General features: G+C 45.4%; 1 protein-coding gene across 1 annotated transcript in view; it reads right to left on the bottom strand.

The window, feature by feature from the left end:
• ADAMTSL2 (ADAMTS like 2) overlaps nucleotides 1-17,199 on the bottom strand; it is a 181,415-nt gene that overhangs the window by 48,479 nt on the left and 115,737 nt on the right. The window contains exon 14 of the mRNA XM_069241556.1: nucleotides 16,968-17,181. Within this exon, the coding sequence (XP_069097657.1) occupies nucleotides 16,968-17,181 (214 nt within the window). The remainder of the gene's footprint in view (nucleotides 1-16,967; nucleotides 17,182-17,199) is intronic.

Genomic DNA, 17,199 nt, shown 5'->3' with positions numbered 1-17,199 from the left:
TTGCCCTTGATTTTTTCCTTCAATTATCAAGATGAGAGTGTTTCAAAGCAAAATAGAGACCTGTGTGGCTTCAAATGTTGTTGTGCTGCACAGGGGGGGGCTCCTTCGCAATGGCAAAAAAGCATTGCCCCCTGGCTAAGAGCCAGAAGCTGAAAAATAAAACAATATTTTGTTTTATTTTTCAGCTGCTGACTCAGCTGAGCCAGTGTGTAAAGTGTGGGGCGGGGCTGCTCCAAGGATGGGGGGAGGAGGAGGAGTAGAGTCAGTGCATTAAGTGCACATGATAGTTTGGCCGGCTGTCTTAGGCTGGCCAAACTGACATGCACACTTAGGTTTCTCCAACCTCGCTGTGTTACACAGCTGGGTTGGAGAAACTGCACAAACTCCAATGCAATGTCTGAGGGAGAGCCAAAGTCACTCAGACCAATCCTGGCACTGCTCTCATGCTAGGTATAGCAGAAAAGCAATGCCAGGATTGCATCAGAAGCCTGTGCTGGTGTCCCAGGTAATGCTAGGACAGCATCAGAAGAGGAGCGCAAGATGGCCTGCATTGTCAGGAAAGGTATGTTTTTGTTTTTGTTATCACTGTTATTACACCTAGTCTGTCAGGAAGGGTTGGAAGGTGTCTTGCTATTAAAGTATTTTTCTAGGACCTTGCTTTGCAGATGAGGTGATCTAATACACGACAGTGTAAGGGTATTAGGAAAAGTTTTGCTTGTTTTTGTACCACAAGTGTGTTGACAAATCAAACTGCACCTAATATGTAATGTCATTAGTCATGTGTAAAAATGGGTCACAAGCAAGTAGTGATGTCATGATTGCCCCTCTGTCACAGAGGCCAAAACACACACCAATCCCTCAGTCTACTCCAGTCTCTGTAAGATTCAAAGTGAGAGGACATCCGTTTTCATTTAGAAAGAGCTGACAAAATAATTTTCTAATGAGAGACATACTCTGCAGAAAAAATGCTCAGCTGTACGAGCTCAGTGCTCTTTGTTTAAAAAAGGTGTTAGTTTAACTTAGACACCTTTATTTTCAAGCAATATCCAACTGAAATGTTCCTCCTTGAATTTGGTGTCTTAGCCTAGGAGAAGGACTGCAAAATTTTACCATCAGGAAACAATTCTTTGCTTTTTAATCCTAAAAGCATCTTTGCAAAAACCATTAGCTATGAACTTTAGTAACTGCAATTCTAGCTCTTTGAGTTACTGAAAGTGCCACACCAGACACTTAGCAAAACTACTAGTTGCTGGTAAGTAGGAAACAGTTTCAAGCACAAAATGTCTCTTGGGTGCAGTTTTATTTCCCAGCAAGATATTTTTTGCTCGATCCAGACTCTGGCAGACAGAAATGGCACAAAATTGCATACCCATTAAATGACAAAAAACCCACAAAATTCACATAATAGGAGAGAAGATTTCGCTTTTGTGTTCTTTTAATGCTGGCCCAAGGATGTTAGGTAGGCATGTTTAAATTATATTTAACTTGAATGGTGAAAATACTTGCCCATATCCAACTCTTTTCAAAGAGTGACCGAAACACGTACAATAGGGCCACTGAAGACACCAGTCTTACATTGCCACCAAAGAGGGTCTACGCTGCTCAAATGGCCTCAAAATGGCCTTGGTGCCAGGGGAAAAAAGAATGCAATTGGTAAAATAGATTGCAGTGCAGTACTGACATATTGAACTCATTTGGTACTTTAATCTAGTTCACGTATAGTGCACTCACAACATGCAGTCGCTGCCCCCACTGAAACAATTTCCCAGAAGAGAGACCACTGCAATTAAGGTGGTTTGACCATGGCGTAGCCTTTAATTCGTATAGTCACATAGTATTACAAAGAAATTATATCCATAGTTAGTCAGACATTATTGCTATGAGAATACAGACAATAATACAGAACATAGGATCATCAAAACAGCAATACTGTGCAAGCAATACCACAGTTGTTTCCACCTTCCATTAAAGCGCAACACTTCAGGATGCAAAAAGTGCCAGAAGGCCCCTTTACTCATCCATCAACTACGCCCTCATCCAAGGGCATCCGGGGCATACCTTAGTATCAACTTTTCCTCCATCATACAGAGGGATGGGCAATACCCGCAGTTCCATACCAACACATACCCAGGACAGCGCATAGCACTCTGGCCCTACCGGAGTACCTGTCACAAAGCAAAATCCTCAAAATGTTCAGCTTCGGGCATCCCGAAGTAGGGCAGAAAGGTCCAGGACCACCAGCAGGTCAGTTCCCCACTCCTGTCTACCCAGAGCCCACACAAATCAACAACCCTCCAAGATGTAAGTTCAGTACACCAGTCCAAATTTTTTGGGTAGCCTCCTTTTTCTGCTGCAAGACATTCAGCCAATTCCACCTTCCGCCAGGGGTGGGTGAGTGGGTGATGCAGTATATGGTTCATGGTGCGTGGCGAAGAGAGAAGATGCTGATCCCTCGTCTCATGATGGCTTAAATGCTGCCATTTCAGGTGCCCTCCAATGACATCAAGGGCGACCCTCCTTTCTGGTGAAACGGATGAGGGACTCCTCCTTGGCTCCCTCCCGTGAAGTGACTAATGGCACCCTACAGCTATTTGCCATGGGCACCTGGCCATAGTGCGCTCACAACGTGCAAGTCGCTGCCCTCCACTGAAACATTTCCCCAGGAGATAGTCCATTGCAATTAAGGTGGTTTGACCATGGCGTAGCCTTTAATTCGTATAGTCACCTAATATCAAAAAGAAAGGATATCCATCAGAGCCAGCTTTAGCACTGTTGGCGCCCTGTGAGACAGTCTTTTTTGGCACTCCCCACTCCATGACCATCTCCTCTGATTCACTCACTACACCCTGGCAAATGTGCTCCTCATCTTTCCATAGCCCCCTTTCACATACATTCATTTGTTTTAAAGTGCTTGTAAAGGCTGTCTTTAGTAATCTATTCAGCTATCCACATAATATATAGTTCTGTTCTATATTGCAGGCATATTAACCCTGTACGCTACCTTATGGTGAGTCAAAGCTGTCTCTAGACAAAAATCCCATCTCTCTCTCTAGCAGGAACATTAATCACAAGAGGTATCTTGACATTTTAAATGTTTCCTGAAGGCTGGACCAACAAGGAACTTTTTAGCTGTTGCTTTTAAATCGCAAATTTCGTAAGTCATTGCTAAACACAGCACCCCTCCAATCCAGGTCAGCACCTGGTGCCGCCGCAAGGCTAGCACTGCCCTAAAGCCAGCCTTGATATCCATAGTTAGTCAGAGATTATTGCTATGAGAATACAGAACATAAGAGCTTCAAAACAGCAACATTGTGCAAGCAACACCACAGTTGTCTCCACCTTCCATTAAAGCACAACACTTCAGAATGCAAAAAGTGCAGGAAAGCCCCTTTCCTCATCCATCGACCATGCCCTCATCCAAGGGCATCTGGGGCATATCTTAGTAGCAACTTTTCCTCTCTCCTACAGAGGGATAGGCAATACTTGCAGTTCTATACCAACACATACACAGGGCACCACATGGCATTCCGGCCCTTCTGGGGTACTTGTCACCAGGCAAAATCCCCAAAATGTTCAACTCCAGGCATTCCGGGGTAGGGCAGAAAGGCCCAGGACCTCCAGTAGGTCACTCCTCACTGCCAAGTGCCCAAACAAATCAACACCCCTCCAAGGTGTAAGTTCAATGGACCAGTCCAAATTTTTTGTGTAGCCCTCTTTTCCTGCTGCAAGAAATTCCTCCACAGGGTAAGGAGGTCACTGGCGATCTCGCCCTCCCCCCACCACTGCCAGAGAGTCTCAGTAACGGCCCCTAAGAAAGGTCAACTGCTGCATGCAAAGCTTGTGGCCCCCCCAAGTAACAAATGCACCATATCACTAAGGGACTGCTCTCTGTCCATAGGACACTACACTATGGGTGCTACCAAATAAACTGCTGCCACAGCTTCCCCGTTGGGTACAAGTTTACTGGCTGACTGCACCTGCACCTTAAAAATATAGGCCATACAACAACCTCACTATTAGACCACCCACCACTCTAGATGCCTGGAATTATTTGACAGTGAATATTCCAACCAATCTCAATTTCCTCCCTAGTAGGAGGGGTAACAACCGACCACCTTCTTCCAGGGATGGTTGTACTCTACCGTGTTCTTACTTCATAACTTATCCAGGACTCTACGTCCAATGGGCAGATCCTTCTACTAACCGATTGCTCCACCTTCTTGAAACCAGAGTCAATTCCTTGCCTGATGGTACATCATGATGTGGCTGTTTAACCACAGAAACATTAATGAATGAAGTGGCAGACATAAAATGATAGATAAGAAAACACCCGGAAACAAAGAAGACCATCCACTGATGGCACCGCACTGACGTGTGAAAAAATAACCAAGACCCCTTTATCAAAGCTTCCTCAGTCCAGTGATAAACCGCTCACATATGTATTGAAGTTAGCTGCTTCTGGTCATGCTGGAACGGGTCAAAGTAAAATGTTCACCCTAACCAGTGTGGAGCATTGATCGGATACAGTCCCAGATTAGTCCTGCTGAAGTTTTACCTTCTCAAGCTTTATGCCAAGAGTCCCGTTCTCCTTGACGAGGGTTGAAGGAGCAAGAAGAGCATCACTGGTGCCAGGTGGCATGGTGTGAAGAGCAGGTCGAGCGTCATGGATGGGCAGGTTAGAGCTTAGTGTTGGCCATCCCCTGCGGGCTGTCAATGTTGATGTGCAAAGAAAAAGGCTGGTGGTGGCTCATGCTGGACTTCGTGTGTGGTCTGCACAGCCCCCAGTGTGAAGGGGCCTATTCTGGAAGAGCCTAAAAGCTTGATTTAAAGAGCCCTTAAGTCACACCAAGGGTCCAAGACATTCGGGGGTCAGAAATTCACTGCTACTGGGCCCAAGAGCTGGTTGGGGAGCCTTTTATGTGCCTTAGGCTCCGGTCAGGAGGCCTATAGACTAGCCCTTTGAGTCACTCTGGGTCCTGAGTTCAGTTCAGTTCAGTTGCTGGTCCAGTTCGTCTTCCCCAGGCAGGAGGGCTACTGAGTGCAGGTCAGCAGAGTAGGGTAGCAGTTTTAGAGAAGCAGTCCAGCAGAGCGGCAATATATTCAAGTAGAAGTGGGACTGTGCCTAGCTCCTTCCTCTCATCCTGCCAGTACTGACCCATGCAAACACACCTTAGCTCCCATTATGTGTGGCTGTCTAGAAGGAATAGATAAAGTACATGACTGTCACTCACATCCAGTTATGTCACCCAGAGACAGGCTGCAGGCACCAAATGGCTAAGGATCGGAAATACCAACTTTCTAAATGTGGGCCGATCGAGATGGCCACTTGTTAGAGTGGCTCCCATCCTCCACCAACCTTAGCCCCTAACATCCGTACCCTAATCTGTCTCTGATGACCGGCTGTTACATTCTGTGGGTCATGAGGCCACTGGGATAGCACAGAGTAATTTTCTCAACCCGGTAGTACAACCTCTATGCTGTGAGATGAAGAGGCCTGCAGCACCGTGTGAAGCTGCGGTCCTGATGTGTTGTCTGCGAGAGCCATGCTCAGAGAGGGGGCACCCATGAAACTGCTGCCCACTACAGACACTCACTTAGGGGGCTCGGGGAGAATGACCTCTACATGCCAATATCCGCCTGAATATTGGTGTCCCACACAGATTCAGGGGCAGCGGGGCACCAGACCAAAAAGCAGAGTGCATCAGCCTACACCCTTGATTGATGCTACGTGAATTACGACCCATCATATGAGCGCACAGTACACCAATGCATTCATTGGCACTCTAGATTATGGTTAGGCTGTCTTGCAGCACTGAGGATGCAGCAACAGACCGCATCAAACAGCAAGATCGTTTTGGTGGAGGGAGATTTGTTTTCTTTTTTCTTCGCACCCTCCCGATGACCTACCATAACCTTAACGCCCATTTCAAATATGAGATCGGGATTGAGTGTGCCTGGGATCGTGGGTCCCCTGACAGTTTGTAAGAGCCTGACTAAGAGGGCCACAAGACAAACCTGCAGAATTGGTCACCAGCTTGGGAACAAACAGCTGGTGGACAACTGTCCGCTACCAGGTACAGATCAAGGTTGGCCCACTACCACGCAAGGGGTATCATTCCCTGGCCACATTGGGCTCTCAATAGTGGAAGGGGGCTCGATTTATTGACTGGCTGAAACAATTGTGGCCCACTGTCCTCCCCAAGTGATGCCCTGAAAAATTTGCAAATGCGCATCATTTAGAATGTCCCATACTCCCTCCCTTGACACAAGCCTTGGCGTTTACTACATCCAGACTGGAGAGGGGAACTGGAAAAAGTAACAGACTAAGGGGGTCATTCCGAGTTTGGTCAGAAGACCGCGGGGCCATTCTGACTTTCCCGCTGGGCTGGCGGGCGCCTGCCAAGGGAGCGCCAAGGGAGCGCCCGCCGGCCCAGCGGGAAAGGGCCTGCAACACTGAAGCCGGCTCCGAATGGACAGTAGACAGTGAAAAGCATACTGGGGCCCTGTTAGGGGGCCCCTGCACTGCCCATGCCAGTGGCATGGGCAGTGCAGGGGCCCCCAGGGGCCCCAGGACACCCGTTCCCGCCATCCTGTTTCTGGTGGTGAAAACCGCCAGAAACAGGCTGGCGGGAAGGGGGTCGGAATCCCCATGGCGGCGCTGCTTGCAGCGCCGCTATGGAGGATTCGCCCAGCCAGGGCTAATCCGGCGGGAAACCGCCGGACCCGGTTTTCGCCGCGGTCGGAATGGGCAATGAAGCACTGCCAGCCTGGTGGCGGTGCTTCAGTCATTCGTGGACCTGGCGGTCGGAGACCGCCAGGGTCAGAATGACCCCCTAAGTGCCGGTCAATCCTCTGACCTACCCAGCAGAACGCCACATCAGATATCACTACAGACCCCAGTATTCAAGGGGCACATGGTAGGAAACCCGACAGGCCGCACAGAGAAATCTTCTTGCCAGAACGCTCCCTGGCTGGAGGCGGTGAGTACCTCTGCCTGCCTGCCTACCCCAAACAATGTAAATTTTGCTCTGCAAACAGGATGACTGGAGGCTGGAGCACCCAAGTGGCCAACCAAACCAAACTTAATAAATTTGCATGTCACCGAGATGATGCAACTTGAGCATCAATGGCACCTGCGCCGAGCCCTGTGACACTGCGCTCATACGAAAATGGGGCCCTTTCACTCAATGAGATTATGGCAGTGATCCAGGGAGCCCAGGGGTCTCTAGAGACAAAAATAATGATTGTTTCCATGGTAGTCACACTGGTTCAGGCGGACCTCTGTAACATGAATACCTGGCTGTGGGAAACAGAAGACTCCCTTACAATCCTCAAGACAGAAGCTGCAACCTTGCGGAAATAAGTCAAGGAACTGTGCATTACCATGAAGGCCCTTGTGGATTTCGAAGGCCACTCAAGAGGGAACATTATTTGTGTGATAGAAGTCCCAGAGAAGGTGGAAGGTCCAGCTGTAAAACACTTTGTGATAGACCTTGTCTTTAAATTCCTGCAGCTTCGAGGCCTCTCTAAGTAATTTTTGATTGAGAGGGTACAAAGAATTCCAGGTGCCATGCCCCACACGATAATTGCCCACATTTTTAGGGTCGAGCCTGCGTCGCATGTGCTTGCGCATGCGTTTCGCTAAGCGAGACGCTTTAGTAATTAAAAAGGGTTCGGAGCCTGTCCACGTCACGTCCATGTCTGTCATTGGCTTGTGGGCTTGCCTGTTAGAATGTGCTTGATTTCATTAGTTGAAGGCATGCACATGTCATGCCTTTTCCGGTGGATAGCCCTCTTCGAGCGCATCGACCAAGTACAGAAAACATGCGAGGCTCGCTGTTTTCTGCCCGGCTCGTGGACTACTTTTTCTCTATTTTCCCAGCGCGATCTCGCTTGGCAGAAGTCGAGCGCTTTACATAATATCGGCCCTGTTACAGAGTTAATTGCACTTTTTTGGGTTAGGTACATAAATGCACTTTTGCCGATAGGTTTCATTACCAGTGAAAAGTCGGGTTAGGAGTTTACAACGCTATCAGCTCTAACACGAGCAAACGCAAGACCCGTTGCATTGCAAATGCTTGTTAATTTTGGAGACTGCAATGTCATTCTTCAAACAGCTTGGAGTGCCCCTCCAGTCAAATACGAAAATGAAACTATCAGCTATTTTCCGGACTTCACACTGTGTATTCAGAGAATGCACTGTAGTGTTGTGGAAGTGAAATGAGCCCTGAGGGATCGGGCCTGAAATGCTCCATGAAGATCCCGGCACAACTGTGGGTAGTAATAGAGGGGAAGACCTGGCATTTCATGACCCTAGAGGTGGCATGGGAATGGCTTAATGGATGGAGACCGTCCAGAGAGTCATGGTCACGAGCCCCACAAGCAGCAACCCTGGCACCTCAGAACACAGAGACGACACTAGGGACGCGAGAGTTGGCAGGCATTCACCGCAACAACAAAATGAGGAGGAGATGAGGCAACAAGATATGTGCAAATATTGAGTGACTGAGTGGGATGATTCTGGTGGTCGGTCGGACCCTCTCCTGATGCAGAATCCCGGAGAGAAGGGCCAGACAATAAATGCCACGCTGGACGTTTCATTTATTTGTAACAACAGATGACCCTTGGTAACACGTGAGCAATGCAAAAGAGGGCATTAGTGGGGGAATCTTGTTGTTGTTAGTGGTGGTCGTCACTGTCATCTTTCGATTCAGTATTAGTTTGGGGGCACAGGCACTATGCAATTTAGGGGGGATGAGCACTTTTGAGTCCGCTATGCAGGGAGAGGTGTATGGTTGGGGGTTTTTGTTGTATGTTTGGACAGTTAGTTTATTATTCACAGCACTAGCGCTGACACTACAAGTAAGAGCCCGTTCCTATGCCTTCACACAAACCCTAAAGTGGGGGGAGGCAGAATTGATGAACCAGAGAGGCCTCTGGCTTAAACCCACAAATATGTGGTGCCATGAGAGGATCACAGATCGAAATTCGATCCTGGAATGCAAACGGCCTACGGAATAAAAGCAAAGCAGGGGTTGTGAGACAATGTAACAAACGTCGAACCCCTGATGTTGTCTTCCTCCGGGAAACACACATGAAGGGCACCACATATTAAGCACTAAATAGATGGGGGTATACTATGGCAGTACACGCAGTTTACACTTTAGGATCCAGAAGAGTTTGTATTCTCATAAAGAAAATGTTCCCGCTTACTCTTCAACAGACTTGGTCAGACACACGCAGGAGATGTGTGGCCCTTCCGGGATGCTGGGAGGGAGTAACAGTTAATAGTTACTCAGTCTGTGTCCTGCCACCCTTCCCTGACGCTGTGCTGCCCAACCTGCATGCTCTCTTGCTACAGTTACCAGAAGGCACATTGTTACTGGGAGAGGGGACTTTGATGCTGTGCAAGGAGCGTGATTGCTGGCCTCTGAGACCAACTGGATCATCGCCTCACGTGACTTCCTTGCAGCCCTTGGTTTAGCTGATCCCTGGTGCACTCACAATCACGAACTCAAACATTATACTTTCTACTCCGAGGCACACCGCAGTTTCTCCCACATTGATCACTTTTTCACTCTCACACATTAGCTCCTCCAGTATTTGGATGTCCAATTCCTAGCCAGAGGTATTACATACCATTCCCCACTCTGGGTGGCCTTTGGTCTCCAAGAGGGCTCTGAGCACCCTGAGGTATCAACCAGCCCCTGGCACTTTAAATTGCCACATATTAAAGAGGGCGTCATAGAGGCCACAAATCATTATTTCACTGAGAACAAGGCCTTGGTTACCTTATCTCTGGCCCCAAGGGAGGCAAACAAAACAATTATCAAACAGCAGGCCCTCTCCCTGATTGATGGCCATTGAAGGGGTAAAAGGGCCAAACTAAAAACACTTGAAGATGAGCTATTTGCCACGCAAGATACCACTGACACCCACCGTGCTCTGAAGCTAAAAGAGAAGGAATACAAAGATGAGGTCATTGTTGTGGCCAGGGCTTGGGCCATGCAACACCACATTTTCAAAGCAAGCAACAAGGCAGGTAAACTCTTGGCCTGGCTAGATATGTGGGAAAAGGTTAGCCACTGGGTATTGGAAATACGAAAAGACCAAGGAACATTGGTGAGGGGTAGGCGAAGCACAGCTGATGTCTTTGCAACCTACTACACGCTCCTACAGTCCATGGCTGTTACAGCTATGGCAGAGGACTCCAGGGAGCCTTTGACTAACATTCGTCTTCCAACACTTGGGCAATATGATAGTGCCTTCCTAGAAGAAGAGCTCACTGAAGCTGAAATAATACAAGCAATACACAATCTCAGTGTAGGTAAAGTCCTCGGCCCAAACGTAGTGCTAATTTAACTGTATAAATTTATGGCCTCGAAGCTAGCTCCATATATGCTGTGTATGTTTAAGGAGAGTCTGCCACAAGGTTGCTGCCGAAAGACCAGTGCCTGACCACCATCAGTTGTGTAACAAAGGCCCCAGCAGACCCCATGGTGCAGGTGAGCCCTCAAAGTCCAGGGGGGCACCCTCAGCCCAGTATCCTGGCCTGAGAGCTCCTGAATGAGTTCAGAGGGGGGGTCCATCCTTGTACTTTACAGGGGGCTCTCCTGAAGTTTCGTTTTGCCACTGGCCACCACTGAAGATACTCATGAGGAAGGGAAACCACCTTATGATTGTGCATCATACCAGCCAATTTCATTCCTTGATGCTGAAGTCAAAATCCTGGCCAAGGTGTTGGCCTCTCGCCTTTTCTAGCTTATTACAATCTTAATTCACCCAGATCAGTTGGGATTTATGCCTGGCCGAAGCACCACTCTTGATTCTCAGATGCCTTCATGGTGTGTTCACCATTCTTCAAGAAGATGCCCCAGTGCTCTCATTAGACACTAGAATGGCATTTGACACAGCAGAATGGGTTTACATGTTCAAGGTATTAGCCAGCTGGGTTTTGGCCCACATTTCACCAACAGAGTGAGACTACTCTATGCAGACCCATTGGTACTGGTGAAAGTAAACGGGGGGGACGCTTCCGTGAGTTTGAACTTTGGTGAGGCATCTCCAGGGTTGTCCCTTATCACTGCTAATTTTTGCCTTAATACTTGAGCCCCTGGCAACCTGGGTCCAACAGGACCTTTGGTATGCGAGTTGCATTGGAATGACCATTGGGAGGACAAAAGTTCACTATACACTGATGATATTCTGCTCGATGTAACAGACCCTGTTATTACACTAGATAGGTTGATGAAGATCATAACTAACTTTGGCTGGTACTCCAGCTATACTATTAACTGGAAAAAATCTCTAATTTATATCCTGAAGGGCCGGGTGCCACAACTGACCCATAACTGCGAGGCTACCATAGCAATAGATGGATTTCACTTTCTGGGCATATACCTCATTACTGATCCAGACTTATTCTTCCGTATGAATCTCTCACCACCAGTAGACAGGCTGAGTTGGGATGTTTGGCACTGGAGGTATCTGCCCATGTTGCTCCTCGGCAGGCCACACTCTTTAAGATGATGTCCCTGCCCTGTTTCTTATACGCCCTACAAAATAAGCCTGGTGCAAGACTCATAGTTCAAAGCCATTCACAGGGAAATTAGATCACTGCTTAGGGACAGGGGAATGGAGAGGACCACGCTATGAAAACTCAATAGGTGGTACGATGGAGAGATAGCCTTGGCTGATATTCAGAAATACTACTGGGCTTCACAACTCACCTGATGAATCCTTGATTTGAATGGATGGACTGATAATGCAGCCGGGGGGATATCTGAGGGCACTCTATAACACAGCTAGTAGCACAGCCCTCTATTGCCCAACATCAACCATAATTGCTCTCTGCCACACAGCAACAAGGTCCCGGGGATGGAGAGATAAACTTATGCAAGCTACAACCTTATGGGACCTGGCTTGGTTGTGTACCCTGGGAGAGCAGTGCCTGTATGAATGAGGTGCATGAGTGTGCTATGGCTGTTTCTGCAAAATGGTGTCTTCTCGAAATCTGGCGCACAACAGACATGAACTGCATTAAACAGATGTGGTGGACTTGGGACTTTCAGCAGTGAAACATAATATAGTGAGATTTTGGGGAGCAGAACAGACACCACAGCTCGGAGACTAGAAACAAGATATGAATTGGTGTATGTTGGTTGAGAGGGCAGTATATAAAGGTCGGGGCTGCCCTCAGGAATGGAAGAAAATCTGGGGGGAATGGAATGTTCACAGGGGAAATACTAGTAATGACTTTGCCTCCACTGGCTCAGTGGAGTAGCGAACGGGCCCAAATGTATCTCTCATCAGTGTTGATTGAATTAAGTAGTGGGGAGGAAGCATTGCCAGGAAAATTGGGTATTGAAATACTCATACGATCACAAGAAATGTCAGTGCTCAATTATGTTTTGTATTTGTTTGTGTGTATTGTAAAAATATTTTTTTTAAAGAACATTCTAGAAGTGACATTTTCAGAATTCCAATTTAAAATCCAACTGCACCATAAATTAGGATTCTAGAGACACCAAACATGAACTGATCATCTCTTCCCATTTGGAAATTAAGCTTATAAAATTTACTAAGGGAGCTCCGATGTTATCCTATGGGAGAGACAGGCCTTGCAGTAGTGAAAACCGAATGTAAGAGTTTTTCACTACCAGCACATGTAAAACTTAAACATATGGGTCCTATTTTTCAAATTTGTTGCATATTGCCCTCTGGTCTGTCCAGGGCTTAACCTAGGGGTGACTTATATGTATTGAAAAGGAAAGCTTGGGCCTGGCAAAAGGTTTATTTTGCCAGGTCGAAATCGCATTTTACCCTGCACTCACAAGGTTTGTAGTAGAATACCTGAGACATGTTTAAGAGACTGTTTAAGTGGGTGGCATAAGCAGTGCTGCAGGCCCATTAGTAGCATTTACCTTACAGGCTCTAGGCACATGTAGTACTACTTTACTAGGGACTTCCAAGTAAATTAAATACATCAATTGGGTATGATTCAATCTTACAATGCTTTAGGCAGAGAGCACAAGCACTTTGGCACTGGTTAGCAGTGGCACAGTGTGCAGAATCCTAAGGCCAGCAAAAACAGATGGCCTGATTTAGAATTTGGCAGATGGGGTTCCTCTATCACAAATGTGACTGATATCCCATCTGCCATTTTCTGATTTCATTATATCGTATGATAATTGTAATATGTGAGATGGGATATTCGTCACATTTGTAATGGAGTAACCCCTCAGCCAAATTCTAAATCAGGCCCATAGTCAGTAAAAACAGGAGGCGTGAATGCAAAATGGTTTGGGGGGAAACTATGCCAAGAATGCCAGATCTAACATTTAACCTTATTGTGGTAGGCTGTTTTCTCATGATTTAAGTTCAAAATCAACTTTTTTTTAGATAATTTACTCATCTATTAAAACTCTACAAAGTCAGTATTCTTCCTACTGTGTTATATTGCATCAAATATTTAGCACATCAGTGTTTGCACTTCCTCCAAAAAACAGAAGGAAAGATTAGTATGGGCCCTTCTTTCTGTAAACTCCAGTCCAGGCCCTTCGATTAGAGCTTGGCATATCAAGTGTTAATCCTCTGTTCTGTGCTGTGTGGCGCAATGGCTTTATGAGTTGGTACACTCTAACACAGGAACTTTGAGAAGACATGGGTTTCAAAGCACAAAATGCTTTCAGAATAAATGCTTTCTTCTGGCAATATTTTAACCATGCGCTATCACATCTAGAACATCCCTTGCAGTACTTAGAAAACTGGTCTTATTCTCATCCAAAGTTAGTTTTTAAAAGGGCAAATGCCCAGACGAGTTATAAAGCGGATAAACCCATGACGTCACTAATTCAGACACAATATTCAGGATGCAGCTGTACCCAACCTTTCTGACAAATCATAAGATTAGACAAACACTATTTTTTATTAAGATCAGATAAACTACCAGTCAAATCGGTATTAGGTTCATGGAAGGGTAACCCACCAGATCAGCGGATAACTGTTTATGTAATGATAAAGGAGTACAGAATTTGGAACATATCTTTTTTATGTGTCCTGCCCATGTAGTGCAACGTCATAAATGTTTGCTTCTTTTTAGTAGGCACTCTAAAGTGTATTCTCGAAATGATATACTTGCAGTTATGTATTCATCAATAAATCAATAAAATCAAATAATGATGCCTCTCAAATGCGTTCATGAATAAACAAATTTTTTATAACGTTTTTACTGTTCTAAACGTTTCTGCAAGATTTATTAACTCATTTCTCATTATTTATCACTGTAATAGTGTACTTCTTTACATCATCCCAACCTTATTTCTCTAATTAAGGTTGTCCTCTTAGTCATGACTAGTTCATCACAAAATATTGTACTTTTGTCGATGTTTCTTGTTACTTTTTAGGTGTATATTTCATTGCATTGGCCTCTGTTGAGGTCTATATATGTCAATAAATTAAACTGAATTGAAAGCAATCTCTTTAGTCTAATATGGTATCCCAGATTAGGTGGAGTAATCTGATAAACTTAAATTGCACCAGCATGCCTCTCTCAAGTACAACTGATAACATAACAGGTGTGTCCAGATGACAGGGACATAGAGTGTGGGCACTGCCCACTGGGATTCAGAACAATGACAAAGTGGTGAGGCCACATGCAGAGCTGGATCTTTGATTTTTCTTGCACTGGGCAGAAAGGGAAAAAGTATGAGCCCAAGCTAATGACCTAATGCCTATGACCTGACATTACTGTGAGTAATATCATTTGTCTTTTTATCCACTTTGACATCAGTGAAGCGACTACACTGGATGGTGCATGAGTAAAATAAAAATAAAAACATAATTAAAAAAAATAACTAGATCCTAAAGCTCTGTTTAGCGGATACACCCGACACTGATCTCACTGGAAAGGAAAACGACCCAAGGTCTCACTTAACCGATATTTTTCAGCACTGTCTACTGCATTATTAAAATTCCAAAAATATGCATCCCTGATGCAATACTAGAATACTGTTGCTCCCAGGTGCACAGTGAAAGAAAATGTATGTAGCACAAATATTTTTGTGAGCATAGAAAATACAAAAATGTGAACTCGTTCTATGAAGGCGATATATGCAGTATTTCAATATATTGAAAGCAATGAACAACAGTTTTATTTTGTTCATATTATGGTAAACTACATCACTTTTCCTTATTGCTGGCGACCCCAAATAAAATAGGTTGCATAATGTTGTTATTTGAAGTGCAGAAATATTCGACGTGTGCAGTGTTAATCTACGACACTATTACCGGAATTGGAACCAAACTCTTGTATGTTACACACAGATAATTTCGGCAGACACTCAACATCCTGGGCTACCTTACTGGGATTGAAATCTGCTTCCTACAGGTAACACAAGTGCCTTGGCGTGCATGTGCTCAGCTCACTGATCTATAGACAGTGTTTACATTTTGTAAGCTCTGCTTGTTCAATAAATGCCTAAGAGGTATATAATCAACAAGTGGTGTATTAAATAAATGTGTCTGCTCACAAAGACAAATAATTTTTGTCTATAAATATTTCTCTGTTTATAAATTGTTTGTATGAAGTATGTTTAATGTTTTTAATGTGAAATGTTTTCATTTTCTTCCGTTTTTTCTGCATTTGTCGCCCTGAGTGGGTAGGGTATCCCCAGACGTGGGTCCTTGCTTGCTATGCCACCAGATTCAAGCTAGCCTGGCTGCTGAAGGGTGATACCTTAAAACCGGTCCCAGGATGCTCGATTCTGGTCCAGGGAGGATCTAGCCTGGCAGTTCGGGCTGGACTGTTCCCATGGGAAATGTGGTCAAGACTGATTTGCATATAGCTGGGTCCAAACTGGAATGGCATGACAAGCAAAAAAAATGATGGATTAAACCCAAATCTGTGACTGGGGGGTGAATGTTAGATTTGTTCTACATTCTGACCATCTTCTGTTGTTTTTGCATGTTTTTATTTGAAAGATTTGTTTAAAAGTGCTCTACTGAGTACACCATATTAAAATGTGTGTATACTTAAAAAAAAAAAAAAAAAACTTATGTGGTAAATCTTTGTAACTTTTGCTGGTATATTGAGGATGAGTGATTGAATACAATTGAATAAATGTGAGAAGTGTGCCTTTTGTTATTCAGGTACCCAGGTGTTCTCTTATTGTTCTTCTGAACCCTGTCCCCTTGGTGTTTCAAGGATATCTCTCTTGGTATTAATACTGAAAAGATAGATACAGACAGTGTGTGAGACAGGAAGAAGGAGGAGAGTGCCACATAGGAGAAAATTGGCACATGGACAGTAACAGCTGGTGACCTTTAAATTAAATGGTTCTTAAATCACTATTTGAACTCTGACTGAGCGAGTCAAGCACGTGATCATTGCCTACATTTGTGGGTTCCAAGGATAAAGGGGTTTGACCTCTACAGTGCAGCAAATGGAATACACTGTGGTTTGGGACAAACGTCTTGGTGGGTGATTCTGTTGAAGTCAATTGGATCACAGAGATTGGCCAAGAGTGAGACTCTATTCAGTGTGAACCCCAGTGTGACTCACTTTATATAAGTTGGAACACTTTCGCTCAACCTAAGTACAGTGTTCTTAACAGGTTAGTAAACATCCCCATCATTTTAGGAACACTGACTTTCTAGACACGGATGTAGTACACCTGTACCCAGTTTGTGGGTACCTTCCCCATGGCCATTGTTGGCGGTGGAATTTCTACCATGAGTGCTGGACAGTGGTGTATTTTTTCCTCCTACAGAAAATAGATTCAGTCCTGCATTTGATGGCTTTTTTTCTGCTGCCTTGGCAGGAGGGAATCCAGGCCCAATGACAGAGGAAAAATGCACTACCCAAACATAAAATCAGGTGATGAGACAAATACACAGACGGAGGAGATTATTCTGGAAATAAAGGATATTTACAAGCCTAGTTCAAATCAATCAATGGCATCACTAACCTCTGACCACTCTGACATTTCCCATTGTGGCCCACAGGCTGGGTTAGTGCAGGTTTTGCGCTCATCTGGCCTGGTTATGTCTGCCGCCTCACAGAGGTCACTGTACACTGAGCTGTCAAATCCGGGAGAGATCATCTTCCAACAGCGGACAATGCGGAACTGATACCCCTCACCACAAGTCCGAGAGCACTCACTCCAGCTGCTGGTCTCCCACCTGCAAGATCAGCAAGGG

The sequence above is a fragment of the Pleurodeles waltl genome, chromosome 6 (genome assembly GCF_031143425.1).
Source record: "Pleurodeles waltl isolate 20211129_DDA chromosome 6, aPleWal1.hap1.20221129, whole genome shotgun sequence".
NCBI lineage: Eukaryota > Metazoa > Chordata > Amphibia > Caudata > Salamandridae > Pleurodeles > Pleurodeles waltl.
Note: the sequence above shows the minus strand (reverse complement) of the source record. Positions and strands in the feature narration are given on the sequence as shown.